The sequence below is a fragment of the Lynx rufus genome, unplaced genomic scaffold (genome assembly GCF_022079265.1).
Source record: "Lynx rufus isolate CCGP_SWC_20201006 ecotype Redwood Valley unplaced genomic scaffold, mLynRuf1.p SCAF_6, whole genome shotgun sequence".
Classification (NCBI taxonomy): Eukaryota; Metazoa; Chordata; class Mammalia; order Carnivora; family Felidae; genus Lynx; species Lynx rufus.
In genome coordinates, this window is record NW_025814878.1 from 96,595,986 (window position 1) to 96,620,484 (window position 24,499).

General features: G+C 38.5%; 1 protein-coding gene across 1 annotated transcript in view; it reads left to right on the forward strand.

The window, feature by feature from the left end:
- Positions 1–24,499, forward strand: part of PKHD1 (PKHD1 ciliary IPT domain containing fibrocystin/polyductin) — a 484,216-nt gene that overhangs the window by 59,864 nt on the left and 399,853 nt on the right. The window contains exons 27-33 of the mRNA XM_047102754.1: positions 4,821–4,951; positions 7,162–7,297; positions 11,732–11,927; positions 12,601–12,668; positions 14,400–16,007; positions 18,083–18,226; positions 23,569–23,788. Coding sequence (XP_046958710.1) covers positions 4,821–4,951; positions 7,162–7,297; positions 11,732–11,927; positions 12,601–12,668; positions 14,400–16,007; positions 18,083–18,226; positions 23,569–23,788 — 2,503 coding nt within the window. The remainder of the gene's footprint in view (positions 1–4,820; positions 4,952–7,161; positions 7,298–11,731; positions 11,928–12,600; positions 12,669–14,399; positions 16,008–18,082; positions 18,227–23,568; positions 23,789–24,499) is intronic.

The following is a 24,499-nucleotide window of genomic DNA, read 5'->3' on the forward strand; positions in this document are numbered from 1 at the left end:
TCCTTATTGTGTTCATGGTCTTAGGGGAAAAGCTCTTAGTTTTTCACCATCGAGGATGATGTTAGATGTGGGTTTTTCATATAAGGCCTTTATGATGTTGAGGTATATACCCTCTAAACCTACTTTGATGAGAGTTTATTTTAATTTTATTTGAGACAGAGAGAGAATATGAGCAGGGGAGGGGTAGAGAGAGAGGGAGACAGAAGATCCCAAGCAGGCTTTGCCAGCTGAGCCACCCAGGTGCCCTGAGAGTTTTTATGAAGAATCGATGTTGATTTTGTCAAATACTTTTTCTGCATCTATTGAAATGATCATATGGTTTTTATCCTTTGTCTTATTGATATGGTGTATCATGTTTATTGATTTGCAAATATTGAACCACACTTGCATCCCAGTAATAAATCCCATCTGATGTTGATGAATATTTTTAATGTATTGTTGTATGCAGTTTGTTCATATTTTGTTGAGGAATTTTGCATCTATTTTTATCTGGGTTATTAGCCTCTAGTTCTCTTTTTTTCTGGTGTCTTTATTTGGTTTTGGTATCAGGGTGATCCTGGCCTCATGGAATGAATTTGGAAGTTTTTCCTTCATCTTCTATTTTTTTGGAATAGTTTGAGAAGAATAGATATAAACTCTTCTTTAAATATTTCTTAGACTTCACCTATGAAAATGTCTGGTCTTGGATGTTTGTTTTTGGGGAATTTTTTGAAATGCAATGAAATTGAATTTAATGAAATGTTTTCAAATTCAATGAAATTTTTTGAAATTCAATTTCATTGCCCAATGGCTGTTCAAATTTTCTATTTCTTCTTGCTTCAGTTATTGTAAGTTATGTTTCTAAGAATTTATTCTAGGTTGTCCAATAATTGACATGTAACTTTTGATAATATTCTTTTACAATCCTTTGTATTTCTGTCGAGTTGGTTGTTATTTTTTTCTGTTTCATTTTTGATTTTGTTGATTTGGGTCCTCTCTCTTTTTTATTTTGATCAGTCTGGCTAAAGGTTTATCAATTTTGTTGATGTTTTCAAAGAACCAGCTCCTGGTATCATGGATCTGTTCCTTTTTTTTTTTTTTTTTAATTTCTATTTCCTTTAGTTCTACTCTAATCTTTATTATTTCCTTTCTTCTGCTGGGTTTGGGATTTGTTTGTTCTCTGTCTAGTTCCTTTAGGTGTAAGGATAGGTTGTTTATTTGAGATTTTTCTTGCTTTTTAAGGTAGGCCTGTATTACTATAAAATTCCCTCAGAACTGCTTTTGCTACATCCCCCAAATTTTGGACCATTGTGTTTTGATTTTCATTTGTTTTCATGTAAATTTTGATTTCTTCTTTGGTTATTTAGTTGACCCATTCATTGTTTAGTAGCATGTGATTTAACCTCCATGTATTTGTGGTCTTTCCAGATTTTTTCTTGTGATTTATTTCTATTTTTATAGAGTTGTGGTCAGAAAAAATGCATGGTATGACTTCAGTCTTTTTGGATTTGTTGAGATTTGTTTTGTGGCCTCTGGTGTCATCTATTCTGGAGAACGTTTGATATGTACTTGAAAAGAATGTGTATTCTGCTGTTTTAGGATATAATGTTCTGAAGATGTCTGTTAGATCCATCTGGTCCCCTGTGTCATTCAAAGTCATTGTTTCCTTGCTGATTTTCTGTTTGGATGATCTGTCCATTGATGTAAGTGGGCTGTTAAAATCCCATACTATCATTGTATTAGTATCTATGATTCTCTTAATGTTTGTTATTAATTGTTTTATGTATTTGGGTGCTCATGTGTTCGTTACATAGATTTGTACAATTGTTCTATCTTCCTGTTGGATTATCTCCTTTATTATTAGTGTCCTCCTTTGTCTCTTATTACAATTTTTGTTTTAAAGTCCATTTTTTTCTAATATAAGTATTGCCACCGCAGCTGTCTTTTGACATCCGTTTGCAAGATAAATGTTTCTCTATTCCCTCACATTTAAATCTGCATGTGTCTTTAGATCTGAAATGAGTCTTTTGTAGGCAACATATAGATGGCTCTTACATTTTTATCCATTCTAACCCCCCCTATGTCTTATGATTGTAGCTTCTAGTTCATTTATGTTCTGGGTAATTATTAATAAGTATGTATTTATTGCCTTTTCATTACTTTGTGGTTGTTTTTATAGATCTTCTCTGATCCTTTCTTCTTTTGTTCAATTCTCTCATGGTTTGTGCAGCACAGTTTGTGGTTTTTAATTTTGGTCAGTTCCAGTTTGTCTTTTTTTTGTTGTTGTTATGTGTGCTTTGGTGTCATATTGAAGATATAATCACCTAATCCAATGTTACTAAGATTTATTCATTTATTTTCCTGAGAGTTTTATAGTTTTAGCTTTTACATGTAGGTATTTGGTTTATTTTAATATTTAAATATGGTGTGAGTTGGAGGTCTGTATTAGTTTTCTAAGGCTGCTCATCCAGGTACCACAAAGTGAATGGCTGAAACAACAGAAATGTGTTGTCTCATGGTTCTTGAGGTTAGAAATTAAGGATCAAGGTGTCAGCAGAGCTGATTCCTTTTGAACCAGCCTGTGAAGGAAAATCTGTTTTATGCCTCTCCCCTATCCTCTTGCTTTGTTGGTGGTGTTTGGTATTCCTCGGCTTGCAAGAACACCACCCTGGTCCCTGCTTTTATCTTCACATGGTGTTCTCCCTGTGACGTTTCTTTTGTCTTTCTTTTCTTTTCTTTTCTTTTCTTTTCTTTTCTTTTCTTTTCTTTTCTTTTCTTTTCTTTTCTTTTCTTTTCTTTCCTTCCTTCCTTCCTTCCTTCCTTCCTTCCTTCCTTCCTTCCTTTCTTGTTCTTTTTGAGAGGGAGCAAGCAAGCGCACTCGAGTGAGGGGCAGAGAGAGAGAGAGATAATCCCAGGACGGACTGAGAGAGAGAGAGAGAGAGAGCGAGAAGGAAGTAGGCTCTCCCGAAGTGGGTTCATGTTCACCCAAAGTGGGGACCCAGCTCACCCGACGTCGGGCCTGAGCTCACCTGAAGTGGAGTCAAACTCACCTGTTATGGGAGTCAAACTTACAAACCATGAGATCATGACCTGAGCTGATGTCAGATGCTTAACAACTGAGCCACCCAGGCACCTGTGCCTCCCTCCACCCCAGTCTTTTCTGTGTCCAATTTTTCCTTTTTATGAGGATATCAATCATGTTGGATTAGGGTCCCACACTACAGTATGACTTCATGTTATCTTAACTGATTATAGTTGCAATGACCCTATTCCCAAATAATGTCACATTTTGAGGTACTAGAAGGGAGGAGGACTTCAACATATGAATTGGGGGGGGCACAGTTTAATCCCAAACAGGGTTCAACTTCATTCTTTTGTATATGGATGTGTAGTTCCATTTTGCATATATTTGAAAATAGCACTGTAAGTTTTTAGAGGTGGAATTGCTGAGTCAAAAGGTTATGTACATTTAAAATTTTGATAATACCAAAATATTCCCTTACACTGCTATTTTCACATATATGCAAAATGGAACAACAGAGGATCTGAAGCGGGTTCTGTGCCAACAGCAGAGAGCCCAATGCAGGGCTTGAACTCATGAACTGTGAGATCATGACCTGAGCTAAAGTCAGATGCTCAACCTACTGAGCCACCCAGGTGCCCCTTTTAAATTAAGGTTTAATCTTGTTAAGTTCCTCAGTAGTATTTCATGTTTTTTTTTTCACATTTCTTCATGTTCTTGAATATTTCTTATCAACATTGTTTTCGGATATTGTATCTTTTTTGTTGATATTGTAAACCAGCTCTTTTCTTCAATTTTATTCTCTAACTCTGAAGTCTATTGTAGTCTTGCCCTGAATCTTCAGGACAAGTTCACATATTTAACTTCAGGGAATAATACCACTCCCCCCCCTGCCCCCACATTCTCCTGAAAGGTGTTCATCAGGTTGGATAAGTTCTGCTTTCTCACCCTAACATGATTGGGGAAGATAACCTTGCTCCTGCACCTACTTCCTATTCTCAAGAGGTATGTGTCCCTGCTTAGTGGCTTCCCTGCCTCTCTTTTATTCCCTTCTGGGGAGATGGCAGAATGGAATTATTGCTCTTAAGAATAGTAAGTGGGCTTTCTGTTCATTAGCTTGATTAAGTGCTGGTCGTCCATATGTGTGGCATGTCACTATAATGGGTACAATGTTTCTTCTTACTGATGTCTGCAGTGAGGAGACAGAAGTTTCTGTGGTTGCTCTTCAGTGGTCATTACAGAAATCCTGGTGGCTGTGGGTGGTAGTGTTAGTCACCTCTACACCATCATGGAGACTAGAACCTAGAACCTAGTATGGAATCACAAAGCTGGAACGTCCAAGGCTGTCATTTAAAGATGAGGGAGTAAGAACCAGTGAACTCAGGAACAATGCTACAAATGATCTGCTTTAAGTGGGAGAGTGATCTGTGGCCCTGACTCTGGGCCCCAACTCTTTGTATCATGATGAGAGAATAAGCTGTATAGGATTGGTGGGATAATATAAAACTCTAGTGAAGGAAGAGTTTTCAAAGACCATCTACTTTATTTCCCTGACTCTTGGCAGTATTTATCTATGTTTTATTTTTAAATATCTCCAGGATGTATGACTCCTTCTGTCTGCCCTCTACTCACCATTTCTCCATGTTTGTATAGTAGTTTATATATTTAGTGTCAGATTTATTCCTGCAGTTTGAGCAGGACTTGTGTTTTGACTAAGGAGCATCATGTTTTAGTTTCATTTTCTCTCTCTTGTGGATAATTACTTTTTATCTACCTGTAGGGCTCTTCATTCCATCTGGAAATGCTGTTTTTATTACAGGAGGGCTCTGGGCCACTGTCCAAGGCTCTGGTTTGGAAGATGTTAGCCTGGTGTTATTTGGATCTCAGTCTTGTGCCATCAATATCACCACAAACAATTCAAGACGAATTCAATGCAAAGTTCCACCCAGAGTAAGTGGAATCTCCTCCCTGGGTGGGTGACCACTATTAGCGTGTAGTGTAAGGTTTTTCATGAATCCTTTCTTAGAACTTAATTAAGTAACATTACCTTTTCATCATGAGAGTATGGTAATATTGTTTATATTGCCTATGCTGCAATAAAGTGGGAGTCTGACTCCACCAATGGGGCTTGCAATCACCATCAGCTTATTTCTTTTAAAAGAAAACAACCACGTTCCCAGTTCACACTCTCAGTGAGTAATAGTGTCACAGAATAAACAAATTTATCTATATTGCATATATATTATCTCATTTCTCTCTTTAGCAAGTAACAATAACCGTTTTCACCAGCAGTTTTGTTTTCTGGCATGGATATGAATGGTGGAACTTAGAAACTTCTAGAATGTCTGGTTCCTATAAAATACCTTCGTAATTATTCCTTACTATTTCCCCTTTCCCTTTTTAAAAACAAGCCCCTTAGCTTTCCCTTTCTTCTTCAGTTAGTGGTATCTCATAGCCTATGAGGTGATTTGAGTCCACATTCTTCCTGGTGCTGCTGATGGCAGTTATGCTCACAGCGGAAGTTGAAATATCTATTCAGAGTTGACTTCAATGTCATCAACATTCTCAGCACATCCGTAACCCTGAAGGATGAGTGTTTACTGAACAAATAAAGATCCCTGGAAGGGAGGTTTCAGAATCATTTTTGATCTCTGGTCCCACGTTTTTATATTATCCAATTATTAAAATATTATGAAATGTTCACATTTACATATAAACTGTATGGAATTCCAATATATAGTTGTATCATAACTTGTTTAACAATTCCCTATTAATGTATATTGAAATAATTTTCAAAATCTCTTTTTTAAAAAGTTCATTTATTTTGAGAGCAAGAGAGAGTGTGCATGTGAGCAGGGAGAGAGGGAGGGAGAATCTGCAATGAAAGTGCAGAGCCTGATGTGGGGCTTGATCCCACAACCATGAGATCATGATGACCTGAGCTGAAATCAAGAGTTAGATACTTAATTGACTGAATGAGCCAGACACCTCTCAAAATTTTCAGTTTTAAACAATAAAAAACTTGATCGTTCTCAAAAGTGTATTTTCAAGCATATTTATTTTTCTCAGGATAAATTGACCTAAATTTTAAAGCTTTTGTTATGTAGTATTCAGTTATCTGAAATTTCTTTTTAATTTGTATTCCCACCATCACTGGGTGAGTGTTTCATTTCTGACATAGTCAACACTAGGTATTATTGCTTTCATATGTATTTACTATTTAAAGGGGTAAAATTTGCATGGCTTGGATTTCTTTTGCTAGAGAGAATAAGCATTAAAAAAAACTTTAAATTTTGATTAAAGTTATATATACAAAGGTTAAAAGAAAAATAGTAAAACAATTATGCTTTCCTACTCCTTGGCCCTCTTCCACAAGTCCCCTTTTTGAAGCATCTCCTTTTAATTCCTTTGAATGCAGTTAGAATACCATTTCTTTGTTAAATCAATAAATTGCTAAAACTATTTAAATAATGTGGGAAGTATCAGGTAATATTTTTTATTTTATAGTTTTTTTCTTGAAATTTCTAATTCTTTTTCTTTGTATGTCTTCTTTATAATAAAAATCTATTGTAAAAAAAATTAATCATATCAGTTATTTTTTTCCATGAAGCTCTTTGTTCTCTTGTGTCAATCTAACTTGGTGTTTTCTTGGTTTATTTCATGTATTTCTTCTTAGCACTGCCCTCGATTGCTCGCCTGGGTAGATACACTTTCACAGTTCATATCTTCCTTTTTTTTGGGGGGGGGGGCTATTGTTTATGTTATGAGGTCCTAGCCTAAAGAAACATCCTAGGAAAGAATACGTGGGAGAAAAGTTTTCTGAGTTACTTACATGTCTGAAAGTTTGTCATAATTGATGGATAGTTTAGCTAGGTATAGATATTTATTTGAAATTGCAGTTTTTTGCAGAACCAATTGGTATGCTAATTGTAAATCATTCTTATTTATTCTTTGATCAGTAATCATGATGCCACACTTGCCTATTCTAAGTACTTGTCACTGTGTGTGTGTGCACGTGTGTGTGCGAGGTGGAGACTTGAAAGTACCAATACACTTAAGAATCTTTTTTCTTGAAATTAACCCTTTAAACTAATTCTATATGGACTTCTCTCATGTTAGTCTTATTTTCAGAAGTTTGATTTTAAAAATTGATTTTTCAGGGGAAAGATGGACCCATTGTGAATGTGACTGTGATCAGAGGGGACCATTCTGCTGTTCTTCCCATGGCATTTACATACGTCTCCTCTTTAAATCCAGTGATCATTTCTCTGAGCAGAAACACAAGCAGTATAGCAGGTAAAATACATGGTATTGCAGCATCCTTTTATTTTTAGACCATTGATCCTGTAAAGAAGACAAACAATGGTCTCTTAATTATACTGGAGATAGTATTATATTTTGGATGGAAGTTATTTTTCTCAAAACTAGAACATCGCTTATTTCATTTCAGCCATCACTGAATAAATCTTATGTTGGTATTTGCCTCTGTAAAACTGGGACCATTTATACCATGAAAACGACATGAGAATTCAAAGATAATAATTCAATATATATTTACTCAGTACCTACTATGTACTAATGATAGCACAGGCATAATAGACTTTAATCTTTACCACTAATTTACAGGATTATTATCTGTACTTTACAGGTAAAAAAACTAAGGAACAGGAAACTTAAATAACTTGTCTAAGATGTTACTGTTAGTAAGTAACAGAGCTGTGATTTGAGCCCAAACAGTCTGGATGCAGATTCCAAGGAGTTAACCACTCATAGTTTAGTGTAAAATACCAATGTTTTTGGCATCAAATTCAATTGTAGCAGATGTTCGATATGATTAGAGAATAGAGTGTTCTGATTAACCAAGAATTTTTATTCCTTGAAACATACTATGTATAAAAATACATAGTATAGAACTATGTAAAACAATGTAGTCTTTCTTCGATAATTCAGATGATATGACAAGATGGATTTGTAACAACATATTGTCATGTCATACCATATCAATTTGAAAAAGTTCCAGCTAATGTGCCTTTCTGGTTAACTGAATGCCAGATAACAGAGAGTTTATGGCAGCCATATCTAAGAATTTTATTACAAAAGGCCAATATATTTTCCAAAGAAAAAGCCTGGACTCAATTTTTCTGATACTGTTTTCATTTTCCATTGCTCCAGAGTACATAAATAAAAGGAAGTGTCCTTTAGCTTCTCAAAATTATTCAGCTCAGTGCAGAAGAAGAATTTGCTGCCTCAGGCCACCAAAGTGTGTAAAATTCCTTAGCAGTATAGATTCTTCCCAACAAAGTAGGAAAGAGAGGAGGGAGTTCTGTATTCTATTCAGATTTCAGTGATTTTGGCTTTTAATACAATTTCCTACCTGTAATGAAAAGAATAAATACATTGCATCAGTGCCTCAGGGGCATCTAGGATTAGCTTGACAATTGACCAAGAAACCAAGGAGTTCATGTAATTGATATATACAGCATGATGCATTATTTGCAGAATTTACACTTACATTTAAATCTTTCTACAGGCAGAATAAAGAGGAACACTTTATAAAATCTCCAAAGAGTGGTTCCCTATTGGGAAAGTCTCCTTTGAAAGCTGGAATGCTACAAATCTCCATCCAGGAGATGATGATATTGATGATAACAGTGAAACCAAGATGAAATTGAAGAAAGAAAGGAGGAGGGGCAGGGAAAAGGGGAGGAAGAATATGATGTGCAGAACCATTTGTGTGGGGTTTTGCAGTTAGGCAGCCCTGGATGTGAATGAATCCAAGCTCAACCACTCCTTGGATAAGATGTTTAACTTCCTTTATCTTTAGTGTCTCTACCTACTAACTGGGAGTAATTCTTTCAAGGTTATTGTGAAAATTGGAGGTAAAGGAGGTAAAAGTACTGAACTCAGGAACCAACATGGAGTAAATACTCAACAAACGCTTTGTTGAATAAATGGCATCATTCTGCCAGATCCTGAGTGTTATATAGATAAGCCAAAGATGTCTTGTGTATATTGACCCTATATTTTTACTTCTTGATAGCAGGCTGGTACCCATTTGTTCAAAAACATGCCAGTATCAAACTAAAATTTTTATATAACCAATTATTAAAAAAAAATTATTTTTGAAAGAGAGAGAGAAAGAAAGAGTCCCAAACAAATTGGGAAGCTCAATTCCACTCACCACCCTGGGATTATGACATGAGCCAAAATCATGAGTTGGATGCTTAACTGACTGAGCCACCCAGGTGTCCCACATAACCAATTATTTTAAATATAACCTCCCTCAAATAGATTTTTAGCCTTTTAGAGTCTGTTCCTTTTGCATACCCTGCAAAATTATAGTGTCTGCTAGTGATAGGTAAGATAAACGGGGGCTGTAAGAGAGTGTAAACCACTGATGCCTTTGGAGGTCTCCACCCTAGAGACTACTCCTAAGTGACATCATCTAGACACATAAGCCCCCTCTCCCTGTCCACAGGGACTTCCTTTGCCTTCCTCCCCTTCTGGGTGGTGGTCTCTTATTGTTTCCTCTGGAAGGTCTCATGCTGTGAGATTTTTGCACCCATGTAAATCTGTCAAAGCACCACCATATAAAGCTCCTTTTCACATTATTGCCACCTCATGGTCATGCCTTTTTTTCTGCTCAACCCTGAAGTCCTTTCAGGTCGCTACACTGAGGCTTCAGACTTCATAATAGAAATGAGGTTGGATGTACAGAAGTAAGGAGGATGTGGAGCAAGAAAGAAAAAGAAAGTTAATGGAGGACTTTTGAATGAAACTGTCCTAGGATATCTAACTTAATCCTTACAACAAACCAGATGGGGTGGACTTTGTTACCATCTTCCTGATGAAAAATCTAAGACTTTGAGAGCCCACAGTGAGTCATCCAGACTCACACAGGTGGGAAAATGGCAGAGCAAGGATTTGCATGTAGGGTCAGTCTTCCCAACACCCCACAACCCCTTGTCTTTGACTTTTCTCTTTCAAATAGCTTCTTCTCTTCCTCATCTGATTGGCTGTGCAGTTCTGTAGATGCCTGCTCTGTAGTTCTCAAATGTCAGCTGCTAAAGGAGCTTTAGAGATGCTTTAGCCTAAGCTGTGTCTCTGTGAGACACATGAGAGGTATGTACATTTATTTCCACTCTTGCCATTGCCTTCTCAATTTCTGGCTCTTGTTGAACTCCGTTGTCTGAAGACTGGATTTCTCCTTCCCTGTCTCTCCAGTTAATCTAATAGACTGGAAGAAAGCTTCTATCTTATCCTTTTCTTGCTTAGAAACCTTTGGAAATCTCTGCTGTCTACTAAATTAGGTAAAGACCCCTTACAATTGCTTTCTTGGTCTTTAGCCATAGACTCCCCATCAACTTGGCCTCTTCCCATAGAGTACATGACTATGTACATGCGTCTGATCTCCCAGAAAGTCACCCAATTCTCTTTCTTTCTTTCCAAGCCACTGGAGGTTTAACATTTTTTTTTTAACATTTATTTATTATTGAGAGAGAGAGAGCATGAGAATGGGAGGGGCAGAGAGAGGGGGAGACACAGAATCCTAAGTAGGCTCCAGGCTCTGAGCTGTCAGCACAGAGCCCAGTGTAGGGCTCCAACTCACAAACTGCGAGATCATGACCTGAGCCAAAGTCAGACGTTTAACCCACTGAGCCACCCAGGGGCCCCAAGCCACTGGATGTTTAAATGAGAAAATGCTCCAAAAGACTTTGGGTAAAACTATGAAGTTTTTAGAGTTGAATTGTAAACTGCCTATTCTTTATCGCTTTCTCTGGGGATTTATTTTTCAAGTAGAATTTCAAGCACATCTTGCCCATGAGGTCTTTCTTAATATTCAGAATGTTGCTGTCGTTTGAACAACCGCACTGCTTAATTTTTACCTCTCGTGTGTCATGTCTTGTACTGAAGCTATTTTGGCACCATTGTGCCATCTTTGAGGTTTCTTTCAAGGCAGGGTCTGTGTTTAACTTTTTTTTGTACCCTTTGTGGCATCTCCTTCTTGGTACTCAATAAATATTTAAGGTAAAAGGAATTGAATTGAAGTGTTCATAGCATATATGACATTTTAGTGAAATTGATAATTAAATTAAAAAGGTATCGAAATATAAGAGAAGACTGGACTTAGGCCTTGATATTTCCCTTAAGTAGCTATCAGACATTGGCTGCCAAACCTTAGTTTCGTCAAAAGTGAAATGCCATTTCTACTACCTGCTCTGTGTATGTCATGAGGATAGCGTGAGGGTGAAATGAGATGGTGTGTGTGAAAGTGGTCTGTGCACGCTGTGGTACCGTACTCCTGTACAACAAGTTTAAGCGGTTCAATACACGCAGACATCGAGCTTTGTACTTGTGTCAGCAGGAAAGTGCAAGTTAAAGAAAGGGCTTTGCGGTGCTGTGTGCTGGTTGTGAAGACCATCAGCTCCCCAAACTACTTCTTGATTTATTTTTGCCCTTGATTTACATTTCTATGGTGTTAAATTAGTGCCTCTTGAGTACAAATGTCCTGGCAATTGGGATGATAGGTGGTGGTTCTATTATGATAAGAGTTGTTAGAAGTTTTATGACAAGAGTTGTTAGAAGTGAGATTGGTATTGAAATGCTTGTTTGGAGTGTTATACACAGGACCGATCATGCATTTAATCCTGATAGATAGGTTTAAAATCCAAGAAGTGGTTGAGGCCACAAATTCGCATCACAGAGGCTAATGCATTGTTTTTAACACAGGAGGTGAGACCCTCTTCATTGGAATGGCACTTCTGGTGAACTACACAGATTTGGATGTGGAAGTTTGCATCCAAGACACCGTGGCTCTGGTTCATGTACAAATGGCTCGGGGTCTGGAGGTGGTGCTGCCCCCGCTGCCTGTCAGTCTCCACAGAATCTCAGTCTCCATCAATGGGGTCAGCATTCGCTCACAAGGGTGAGGTGCACACTTACCATTAATTTTAGGTCTTTTTGCTGGTCTAGTTTCAGTTGAGGATTTCTAGTTTTGAGTTAGATCTTCACTTTTTCCCCTACTTCTGAAGTTAGGGTATAAACACATGAGAATCATGCAATTTGAAGAAATCTTGGAGACCCTAAAGGATGATTCACTCCCAAGACCAATCCAAGGGAAATGTTTGACTCAATAGTTGGGGAACAGAGAACTTTCAGGAACTAAGATGTTATGGCTTTTGGTGAAGGTGGGGGTGGGGTGAGCATCTCTATGTGTTGGAATATTCTGTGCTTTAGTTTGAGTCTGTGATTAAATAAGACCTTCAATAAGTTTGTGTCTGGGGCTTTGAATAAATGGCTTATAGTTATTGCCAAAGCCATGCTCAGATTGCCTTTGCCTTTAAGTCCCTCAGCCCAGTATTTCTCCAGAAGTTGCCTCCCCGCATTCCAGAAAGTTGGCTAACCTGTATGGGCTGATGCCACCACATGATACAGGCCAAGGAAGATGTCCCACACAACATTTTTCCCCCACTGTGTCCTTTATTCTCTGTGACAGTTCCATTGACAGTTGTCTCCCTCACTGCTTCATATCTGTTCTTCCCCTCCGTTTCTCTCTTTCTAAAACAGTTATTTCATATCAATTTCCCCATTCTCTGCAGGGTTGATCTTCACATCCGGTACAATACAGAAGTTTTCAGCATGGAGCCTTGCTGTGGTTCTCTTCTGGGTGAGTGATTCTTGTATCATTGATTCAGCAGGTGTACTCACTGGATATTCAGGTTTTGTTCCTGGATTTGAACCGATGAGACCAGTAATCGGGCAGCAGGGAGAGGGGCTTTCCTTGTGCTCTGGGAACTGAGTGGTGCACTTACAAGGGTGTGAAAACTTGGTGATTCTTTAGCCCAGTGAGCTCAGGAAAATAAAGAATTTTCGTGAAAAGAAGATGTGCCTGGTTTTGTTTTTCTAGGGGAAAGAGGCTGAAGCATCAAATGGGTAGCGTACCTCTAGAGGATATTAGAAAAACAAGGGAAGAACATTTTACTTTAGCCTTTAATATACTGCATGTGTAAGGAGAGGAGGAAGGAGTCTGGTGGCTTCACTTTCCTCTAGGGATTCAGGTGAAGGACCCAGAGGTGGTTAGAAGCACAAGCCAATATGGGAGATGTGAGGAGAAGACAGAAATCGAGAAAACTATTCATTTTTAGAAAAAAAAATTAAAATCTATATATTTGCATGTGACTAAATCATTGTGATAGTGTATGAAATAACACTTGCTCATTTTTGAGTATAATCCTTTAAAAAAATTTTTTTAAGTGTTTGATTTATTTTTGAGGCAGAGAGAGACAGAGCATGAGCAGGGGAGGGGCAGAGGGAGAGGGAGACACAGAATCTGAAGTAGGCTCCAGGCTCTGAGCTGTCAGCACAGAGCCCCATGCGGGGCTCGAACTCACAGACTGTGAGATCATGACCTGAGCCGAAGTCGGACGCTCAACTGACTGAACCACCCAGGCACCCCTAGTAAATCCTTTTTAAAGCTGCTTGCCTCGGGGCACCTGGTGGCTCAGTCGGTTGAGCCTCTGACTTTGGATTAGGTCATGATCTTGCAGTTCGTGAGTGTGAGCCCCGTGTCGGGGTCTGTGCTGCCAGTTTAGAGCCTGGAATATGCTTCGGATTCTGTGTCTCCCTCCCTCTCTGCCCCTCCCCTGCTCATGCTCTGTCTCTCTGTAAAATAAACATAAAAAGAGCTGCTTGCCTGTGCCACAGGTTTAGGTATGAGGTACCTTGCTCTAATCCTGAAGATGGGGCTTGATCATCCCTCAACTAGAGAGAGAAAGTCTAGGAATATAGCAACAGGATTATGAGCATGTTTCAATATTTCAGTGTCCCTTGATATGTTTCAACACACAGACATATACCTACATAATATATGGACTATGGGAATATATACTCTGCATAATAACATATAGAATAATCTGGGACAGTATGTGAGATCACATAGCAAATGACAAGAAGTCTAGGGAATTTGATTTTACATTATTGTATATGTTATATATGTACATATATCCTCTCTACATAATATATTAGAACATTAGGGACTAACATGTCTGATAACATAGCAGATGACAAGAACACTTCAAGAAATTAGATTTTTCATTAGTGTAAAAGTTGATAGAAGTGGCTTCTAGGGTTTATAAATACATATGAAATTTTTTTGCCTTAAATATTATAAACATTCTTCACCTGTATAACAATTTATATTGTTTTACTATTATGTGAATTTCAGCCCATCTAACTCCTGCCAAAATGACAAATTTAATGTTGATGGGGTAAAGCAAAATAGCTGAGGTTTCCCTAAAACCCCACCTTCCACTTAATTGTGCTGTGGTTAGACAGATGCTGTGAGTTCCTAGTTCTGAATATCAGGTTTTAAGTTTTGTTTTCGATGTTCATGCTTTAGGTGGAACCATCCTCAGCATCTCGGGAATAGGGTTCAGCAGGGACCCAGCTTTGGTTTGGGTGCTTGTGGGTAATCGGTCCTGTGACATCGTGAACTCTACAGAGTCGGTCATCTGGTGTGAGACCCCACCCGCTGCCCTGCTGCCTGATGCAGGCGTTCCTGCCCTGCCAGCCCCCGTGGAGGTCTGGGCTGGCAATGTGTCCTTTGCCCAAGGACCTTCACCAAGCCTGGTGGGGAAGGGCTTTACCTTCATGTATGAAGCAGGAGCAACACCAGTGGTCACTGCCATGAGAGGAGAAATCACGAATAGCAGCCTGAGGCTCTATGTGGAGGGAAATAACCTGTCCAACTCAGTGATCCTTCTGGGGGTCTTGAACTGTGATCTTGAGACACAGTTTTTAAGGAACAACATGAGCCTGTCTGGGTGCTCTTTTCCTCTTCACCATTTGGAGGCCGGCATCTATCCTTTCCAAGTTCGTCAAAAGCAGATGGGGTTTGCTAACATGTCTGCAGTGCCCCAGCAATTTGTGATGACACCTCGGATAACAGCTATCTGGCCAACACATGGGTCTGCCTGTGGCGGGACAATACTCACAGTGAGGGGACTAGCTCTCAAGTCTAGGAATAGGTCAGTTCATGTTGACCTTTCAGGGCCTTTTACTTGTATGATTTTGAGCTTGTGGGACCAGACAGTCCTGTGCCAGATTAACAGACTGGACGACCCCTTGCCTGATGCTTCCTTCACCCTGAACATCACAGTCCTGGTCAATGGGCTACCCAGTGAGTGTCAGGGCAATTGCACTTTTTTCTTTCAGGAAGAGACAACTCCCATTGTGGATGCCTTGACCACTAACATCAGTGGGTCTCTGACCATGGTGCTGATTAGGGGTCAGAAGTTGGGCATCACAGCAGATGAACCAATGGTGTTTGTGGATAATCACCTTCCCTGCATTGTAACTTTCTTTAATGCAAGCCATGTTTCATGCTGGATAAGTGACTTGACCCCAGGACTCCACTATGTATCCGTTGTTCATACAAGAAATGGATATGCTTGTTTTGGTAATGTTTCCAGACACTTCTACATTTTGCCTCAAGTGTTTCATTATTTCCCCAAGAATTTCAGCATACATGGTGGAAGCCTCTTGACCATGAAGGGCACAGCTCTGAGAGGAGAGAACAGCACACTAGTCTACATTGGTCAGCAGGCCTGCCTGACAGTGAGCATCAGCACCAAGCTCATCCAGTGTGTTGTTCCTGCGGGAAATGGCTCTGTTGCCCTGGTCATAGAGGTAGATGGACTTTCATACCAGATGGGAGTCATTGGTTACAGCAATGCCTTCACCCCAGAATTGCTCTCTATGTCTCAGGCTGATGACATCTTAACCTTTCTGGTGGCCCAGATCTCAGGAGCAGCAAATGTTGACATTTTTATTGGGATGTCACCCTGTGTGGGTGTCTCTGGCAACCGCACGGTTCTCCAGTGTGTGGTCACATCCCTTCCTGCTGGGAAGTACCCAGTCAGAGGTTATGACCGCTCAAGAGGGTGGGCCTCATCTGTCCTCGTGTTCACATCTACAGTCACTATTTTGGCAGTAACTGAGAACTTTGGTAAGTCAAACAAATAAGACAGATCTCCTTCTTTATGTAAGTAAATTAATAGCTATGGTTACTACTCTAAAATATAGGAAATCGACCTCAATCTGAATGACAGAAGGAGAGAGAAGCCCCGTTGGCCTCTTATAGTCCTGGTTTCCTCCTTAAAACTTGTCTTTGTCACACTCCCTGTATGAGGCTTTGTTTTTTTTATCAAGGAATTTGTGCATATTCTTTAAGTGTGATTGTATTTTAATTTGATTCATTACCCTGATTTAATTTGTATCTTAATACCATTTGTAGGAGCTCAAAATTTGGTCAAGTAAGTAGAACATAGATGCCTTCACCTATTTTTAGCCATATATGCCAATTCGAATTAAACTTCTTAAGTATCGTTAATTTTTGTCACCTTGTAATATTTCACAGATTAATTCATACCCCAGCAGTAATAGTCCAGTTTCACACTATGGTTGCATTGGTTCAACTGTTTTTTCCTTTTAGATATGTATACTGAAATTTGCCTTGCCTTTTCTTCCATTGATGGTTTCGGTTTCTGTTCACGTAAAGCCTTTTTGCAGTTGAGATAGCTTAAATTTGACTATGATGCACAAAATACAGAGGAAATGACGGGAGCTGAATCTTACACTGATGAAGTGCTTGCTAAGCCAATTGTTAGAACAAATTTGTCTGGGCTCAGCTGGGCAGAATGCTATAGGGATTGGGATTTTGGTCCCATGTCTGTAGTAATTTAGCTGAGTACCTTTTCTAAGCCTCAGCTTCCTCATCAGATAAAGGGGTTTAGGCTGGTTGCTCCCTAGTTCCCCTTTCTTCTAAGATTCCACAATTAAAAAAATTTTTTTAATGTTTATTTATTTTTGAGACAGACAGAGACAGAATGCGAATGGGTTCACGCAGAGAGAGAGAGAGGCACAGAATCTGAAGTAGGCTTCAGGCTCTGAGCTGTCAGTGCAGAGCCTGACACGGGTCTCGAACTCACAAGCTGTGAGATCATGACCTGAGCTGAAGTGGGACACCCAACTGACTGAGCCACCCAGACGCCCCTAACATTCCATGATTTTTATGATGTGAGAGCAGGGCTGTGAAATGTACCCTAAGCAAAGTCTTATTCTCGGGTTTGTCAGGTGCCTGTGAGCATCTTGACATGAGGACAGTGGCCCCTGGAACTCTATCTCCTTGTGGACTAGAGGTTGCCACATGTCTGAGAGTCCAGCTGACATTTACCTTAATTGGTTCTCATACTGACACAAAACATGGTGTTTGTTAACAACTGTCATACTTTTACCCATCTGAAATAGGTGCCATCATACAGTGCTGGCAAGAGGGTAAACTGCTACAATCTTATTTTGGAGAGAAATTTGGTAATATCCATCAAATCTAAAACCTTCTTTTCCTTTGACCTAGAAATCCCCCTTCTAACAGTTTGCCCCAGTTTTATTCAAGTTAATGTACGGTTCATCAGCATTATTACTTGTCACAGGAGAGGAGAAATAAGGAAAGTGTCAATCAGTGGGAAAATTGCTAAATAAATTGTGGCACAATCATATAATGGAACTGTAAGTAGTGTATTTACATATACACATGGAAAATTGTATATGCTATATCTTTAAAAAAACAAATTCTTCTTGTAGAAGAATATGGATAGAAAGATTTCTCTGCATAAAAATACATATGCTTAAATTCTGGAATGATTAATGAGAAAACAAACATGGCTCCCTCTGGGGAGTGAGCCTAGGGGGTTTAGGGGAACTTGTACTTTAATTGTATAGTCTTGTGTATAAAAAATTTTAAGAATGATAAATAAACATTACTTTTCTATATAAAAAGTTATTACATTTTTATAGGTTGTTGAATATGATTAGAATCTGACAGAAGACGGACTTCAGGCTCTGGAGAACAGAGCTTAGTGGCAAGACACTAAATTCTGTATCAGGAGCTTAAAGCCACTTGTGTGGATTCTGGAGGGCGTAAAAGGAATGATGGGCAGCAAGAAAGCATGGATTTGAATTTTGAGTTAACTAAAGAAAGAGAAATTTGCCTCTGTGATCATGAACTTCTATTTTGTTTTGAAGGCTGCCTGGGTGGAAGCCTTGTGCATGTGTTTGGAGCAGGATTTTCTCCAGGGAACATCTCAGCTGCTGTGTGTGGTGCTCCCTGCCAAGTCTTGGCTAATGCTACGGTGTCAGCCTTTAGCTGCTTGGTTCTGCCCCTGGATGGTCAGTAACAACACCACATATTTTTTTTAAAGAGTGTATATAGAAATGATATTCTTTGGTTAACTCCATTTCTGTAACTAATCCTGTCTTGATCCCTAAGTTTTCTGTGTGTTCCTGTGAAGAGGATTTCTCTACACCCCATGTAAAAGGTTAGATGGGACTGCCTATTAAAATGGTTCACAGTAACTTTTATCCTATTAATGGCAATGGAAAATTGATCACCTATGTTCTCAATTGCAGTCATATGACAGTGGGGGAAGTAATTCTGAGTTCTGAATATTAGTTTCACTGACAGCCTTAGGCATCATAGAGAAAACAATGTTTTGGTCTTGTTCTGAGATGGGATTGCTGAAAACATCTGCTTACTTGAGGTACTAGTATAGGGATTAGATAAGTAGGCTGGATAGCTCTTGCATATTTGCCTGGTGTGCTCAGTTCTTGAATTTTTATTATAAGCAAAAGAGCCAACATTAACATCATTTTCTTATTCTGTAATGCCCAGGTATTTATTCAGTAGAACACCATGATCTCTCACTGCTTAAAGCTTCATAGCCATCAAGTGAATCGTGGTATAGGAAGCTGTGTCTTTGTTAGAAATAAAGGTGTAAAGCTTTGATAGTCCCATCATGTGCCATTACAACACATGGTGATTACCCACTGAGCTTTAGAAGAAAAAATCGAAGGGAAGAAATTGTCATCATCAGTATAGGACCTGCTTAGCCAGGTGATTAACTTGTTTGTGTAATCATAAATCTTGTACTTGTGCACTTAGAAACCATTTGCATACATGCTTTCTGAATAGTGCTTTAAGTTATATTCCTAACTTATGTGTCTGCAACTTGAATGTGGGTGAAGGATTTACAAAGTGATCAAGGCATCACTGTATCTGAGCGTGGACAAAAACTCCTTGATGGGTAATTGATGATGGCAGTTTACATTAGATTATCTCAGGCAAGAAGAGGATGGAGAGCGAGAAAAGGAGGAGTTATGATCCTTGATTAAAATACAAACTAGGAATTGAGTTCCCTATCATCATATATATAAGAGCACTTGGGATTCCACACTGGAAAACTTAAGATACACTGGCAGGTACCTCAGTGGCTCAGTCAGCTGCGCGACTGACTCTTGATTTTGGCTCAGCCCATTATCTTGTGGTTCATGGGATGGAGCCCCTCATCAGGGTCTGCACTGACAAGTGTGGAACCTGCTTGGGATTCACTCTTTCTCTGCCTCTTCCCCACTTGCATGTCCCCACGTGCTTCTCTCTCAAAAATAAATACATAGTAAAAAAAAGACACAGTAGATTTAAGTTTAAGACATTGCCTGTTTAATTCTCTACTTCCAGCATTAGACCCGTGCTGGAACAGTGCATGTGCAAAGTTAATGCTTGATGAAAGAATAAATGAAGGAATTGGGAAATGGTGGAAACAGAAAACCATGACTCCATATTTCTAGGTTACAATATTTAATTAATACAGCTACAGTCTTTTAAAAAGGCTTTCATACACAGCTTAAATTAATTTACTTTTAAAAAGTCCTTGGTATTATGTCAAGACAATTCATTTGGAAATACAAAATAAATATCACTGAAGTTTCTGGGTTAGATAAATTGTGGTATTGGAAGTTTGATAACTTATAGAAGAAGAAGAAGGAATAGGAACTCTTATATTTTAAAAGTTTTGATTACATTTTAGGAAAGGACTTCTCAAAATTCCTTTTTTTTTTTAAAGAAGGGAAACAGGAATTGGAATCTGTAACTCTGACATTTGCCACTAGGTGTCACCAAACACTCACTGATTGTGCCAGAACTGCCATTGACTCTAGGGAAATGGATAATTGGAGTTATTTTCTTCTTTCATAAAGAAAGAAAAAGTCTTTTTAAAGACTTTTAATTACAGTGTCTAAAAATGGAGAGGAACTGAGGAATCCAACTCTGTTGGTTTCTTAAGATCCAGGATGGTACTCAAGGATTCTATCAACATCCTGAGTCATATAAAACAATTTGAGTACATTTTTGTGTATTTTTTTTTTTTTTCTAGCAAGTAGGTCTATTATGGACATTGAATGATTCCAGAAAATGTGCCTCACAAATTGTTAGGAACTATTAGTAATTCCCTTACTTTCAGATAGGATTGCATATAACCAATTTAGTTAAGAATCTTGGTAGAGCGTGAGACTCTTGATCTCTGGGTTGGGAGTTCGAGCCTCATGTTGGGTGTAGAGATTACTTAAAAATAAAAACTTTAAACAACAACGAAAAGAATCTGTTATATTTTAAAAGGTTTTTTAAGAGGACTGTTTCACCACAGCAACCTTTATATGTGTTTCTCCATTGCTGTTGTGAGAGCAATCCATCCTTTTATTTAACCAATGCACCCCTGTGCTCTTTTTTTTCAAACTTAATCAGCTGGCATCCCTTCAGAATGCTGCATAATCTCAGACCTTCTAATCCAGTGGTTCTCAAAGACATGAGAATTGCGTTATTACTATTGGGACTATATTATTATTAATGTTGCTGGAGAAGTTAGAAATGCAAATTTTGGGGCCACCCAATGAATCAGAAACTTTCCAACAAGTAAAGCCCTCTCTGAATTCCTACCTTTTTTCATAATTAGAAGCGTCAAACTAGGTAGCCCCTCTGTGTAAGCAAGTTCTGGCTCTACTGGGTAGCATCATGAGATGCCTGTGTATAATCCGGCACCGTATTTGTTTTTAAAATTGCACCGCTGTCTTGCTGGTTTATAATCTTACTGTTACCTACAATTATTCCAAGGTGATTTTTTTTTCTTTCTTTCTGACATGGTTGTGCACAGCTGAATGTTCCTCATCTTATATTTACATGAGTTTTATTTTTTCTTTTGTGGTTACTGCCTTACTATTTTCATTCTTTTTTTTTTTTGCTTATTTCTATAATTTCTCTAATTTACTAAGGTCACTTTGAATTCCGACCCATGCTCTGGATTTTATTTCTTAGTGTGATTTTGCACACTAAAGTCATTCCAGTTTGTGGATGACAGCCTAGAACTCAAACTTTCCTAATTATTGTTTTGCTTGCTAACGTGTTTGCTTTCATGAGTGGGGCAGGGGCGGTGAAGGTGGGGCTCTGAGGAAATGCTTTTTGCTGCCTTTGGTGTCCTCTCTGTTTTACCTTTCTTCCTCAATCACACTTCTAACAAAAGATGAATTTTACTTTTTCATATGATGGGTGGCTAAAACATCTCATTCAGTGAAACTAATACTTTGTATTTTTTTTAAAAGCTCAGCAAGGTCTTTGATGCACCTCTTTCTTGCATGTATACCTTGAATTATATGGCATGACTTATTCATGGAAACTCTAATTTTTCCATGAGGCATGACCAGCTAAAGTTATTAATGTCACTTAATCCACCTTGTCAATTTGCATCCACCTAATCACCCATAATGAGTTCATTATTTTATAGGTGTTGAGCCTATGTTTGCCCAAAGGCTTACTAACTGGAAAGTTCTGATGTTTTATCCACCCATAGGAGAGTCCTACTGTCAGCTGGTTTAATTGCTGTAATTAATTCCAGACACACAGAGAACCTACTATGTTTCAGGTGCTTTGGAATGTACCAGCAACCCTAATAATATTAGCATGTGATTGAACAACTACAAACATTCTTACATCTGCTTATCTCATGTACCCCTTGCTAGATGCAGCACTGTGAGATAGGCAGGGCAGCTGGGTTCAAGCCCATGGTCCCTGGTAATATTTGTTGCATACTTGCATTGGGGGTTCACTGCAGAAGAAAGCTAGAGAGATTATTCTTTTTTTTTCTTTTTCACTTTATTAAGGTTTTCAAATATAGCTGCTCCAAAACCATCTTATGTAGAGACTTGTTTGTTTTCCTCTTTAAGGTTATTGCTGGTCTACCTTGTTGATGCTTTTTACGTTGTATCTCATTACTAAGAGAGAAATAGCTTAAGGGTCACAGGGCTTCAAAGAATTGCTTTTCTTCTTTATAAAACGTGAATAGTCAAAATTAGGTAAAAATCAAGAGTTTCTGTTATCAAGAGATCCCATCATGAGAATGAAAAAGCTAGCCATAGATCTGGAGAAGGTATTAGTAACCATAGAACCTTCTAGGATTAGTACCCAAAATACATAAAGAACACAAACCAATATGAAAAAGACAAACATTCTAGTATAAAAAAAGGGCAAATGACAGAAATAGGAATTTCACAGAAGAGGAAATTGGAATTCTTACTGAACATATAAAAACTTTTTTGACTTAAAAAGTAATGATGCAAATGCAAATTAACATAGTAATGAGATGTCATTGTATTTGTACTGGACTGGCCAAAATTAAGAGTCTGATAGTCCCAAGTGCTGGTAATTATGTGGAGTAATGGAAACTCACTAATAAAGCTGGTAGGAATATAAAATGGCACAGGCACTTTGAAAACAATATAGAACTGTCTTGTAAAATTGAACTTGTACCTGCTCAATGAACAAGCAGTTTTCTTTAAGGCATATAACCTAGAGGAAAATTAGTATGTGTTTATAGTAGCAAAGCTGGGAAATACCCAAAAATCCATTGGTAGGAGAATAATATACTGTAGTACTTTCACACAATGCCATATAAAACAGTAGTGAAAATGTATGCTCAAGTTTCACGTGATAATATGGAACTTGATAAATCTTAGAAATGTAATATTGAGTGGAAAAAAGCAGGTGCAAAAACATATGTCATGTATTCTATTGTATAAAATTCAAAAACAAAACAATCATTTAGGAAAACAAACCCATGTGAGAAAGTGATTTAAAAAATGCAAATGGCTGTTTCTGAGAACGAGGAGGAAGATGATGGTCTTGATAGAGAGACACAGATTAAAGAGTATCACAACTGTTTTAGTATCACAACTGTATCTTGTTTTATCACACAAGAAAACTCATAGGAGTTTTTCTTATTCATATTTTACAAAAGTGTTGCTTGTATTTTTCTGTATGTATTTTGTACATGTAGTGCATTAAAAAAATTTTTTTAATGTTAATTTTTGAGAGAGACAGAGCATGAGTAGGGGAGGGGCAGAGAGAAAGGGAGACACAGAATTTGAAGCATGCTCCAGGCTTTGAGCTATCAGCATTGAGTCTGACACAGGACTTGAACTCAACAATCTATGAGATCATGACCTAAGCCGATGTCAGTCACTTAACCAACCGAGCCACCCAGGTGCCCCCAAATAGTGCATTTTTAAGAAATGTAAACTGATAATTTTCATATTGGTCAAGGGACAACACATGAAGTGCATTCATGTGATAGTGTGAGGCCTTCCGATCTTTTTGTGGTTTTTACCTAACGTAATGGTGTTTCCTGCAGTGTCCTTGGCTTTCCTGTGTGGCCTGAAGCATGAGGAAGAGAGCTGTGAAGCCTCCAGCTGCACCTATGTGCAGTGTGATTTGACTGTCACCGTGGGGACAGAGAGACTGCCCCAATCATGGCCTTACCTGTACGTTTGTGAAGAAGGTCCCCAATGCCTCTTGGCACCAGATCATTGGACAGAGTCAACGTTTCCATGGTTCTCAGGCCTCTTCATCAGGTAACCCTGTTCTCTCCCTCACTGACCTTCCCCACAGATGCATGGCCAATGGACAGATGGAACCATCAGGAGCTGCAGGCTGGGTGGACATGGCCTCAGGGGCCTACCACTCTTGTTAGAGGGACCATTCCATTGTGGATTCCAGCCAGCCTGCATATCAAAGCATCTCCTGTCTTTTCAAGTGTTCCAGAGAACATCTGAAAAATCTGCCCAGTAAACAGCTCGCTTTGTTCTTGCTCAGATTTTAATATTTATCTTCCGATCCAAAGCAACATCTGGTGAATGCCAATGGGGAAAAAGATTAGACATTATGAAAAACAGAAGGCTCTTTTCCCCTTTCCTTTTTCTTTTCTTTCCAAACAGATTCACAAGTATGAAAAAAAAGTCATAGAGAAATCCAGCAGATTGCACAATGTTTATTCAAAAGAAGGGGGGATGTGCAGGCAGAATTACTGTAGACCTAGGATTTAGAACCCATAAGCTTATAAAGAATTTTTGAACTTAGAAAACAAACAAATAGCACCACTTTCCAGGTAAAAACCCCTTTTCTAAACAAATTGAAGGAAAATGTGTTATCATGTTGGTGACTCAGGACGGCCTAATTTCCACTAGCAATTCTTTTCTCATGCAGCATGTAATTTCAGCACTGAATATCACCCTGCACTCTTCTTGATTTCTTGTCTAGATAGAGTGCTTATACCTGATGTTTTA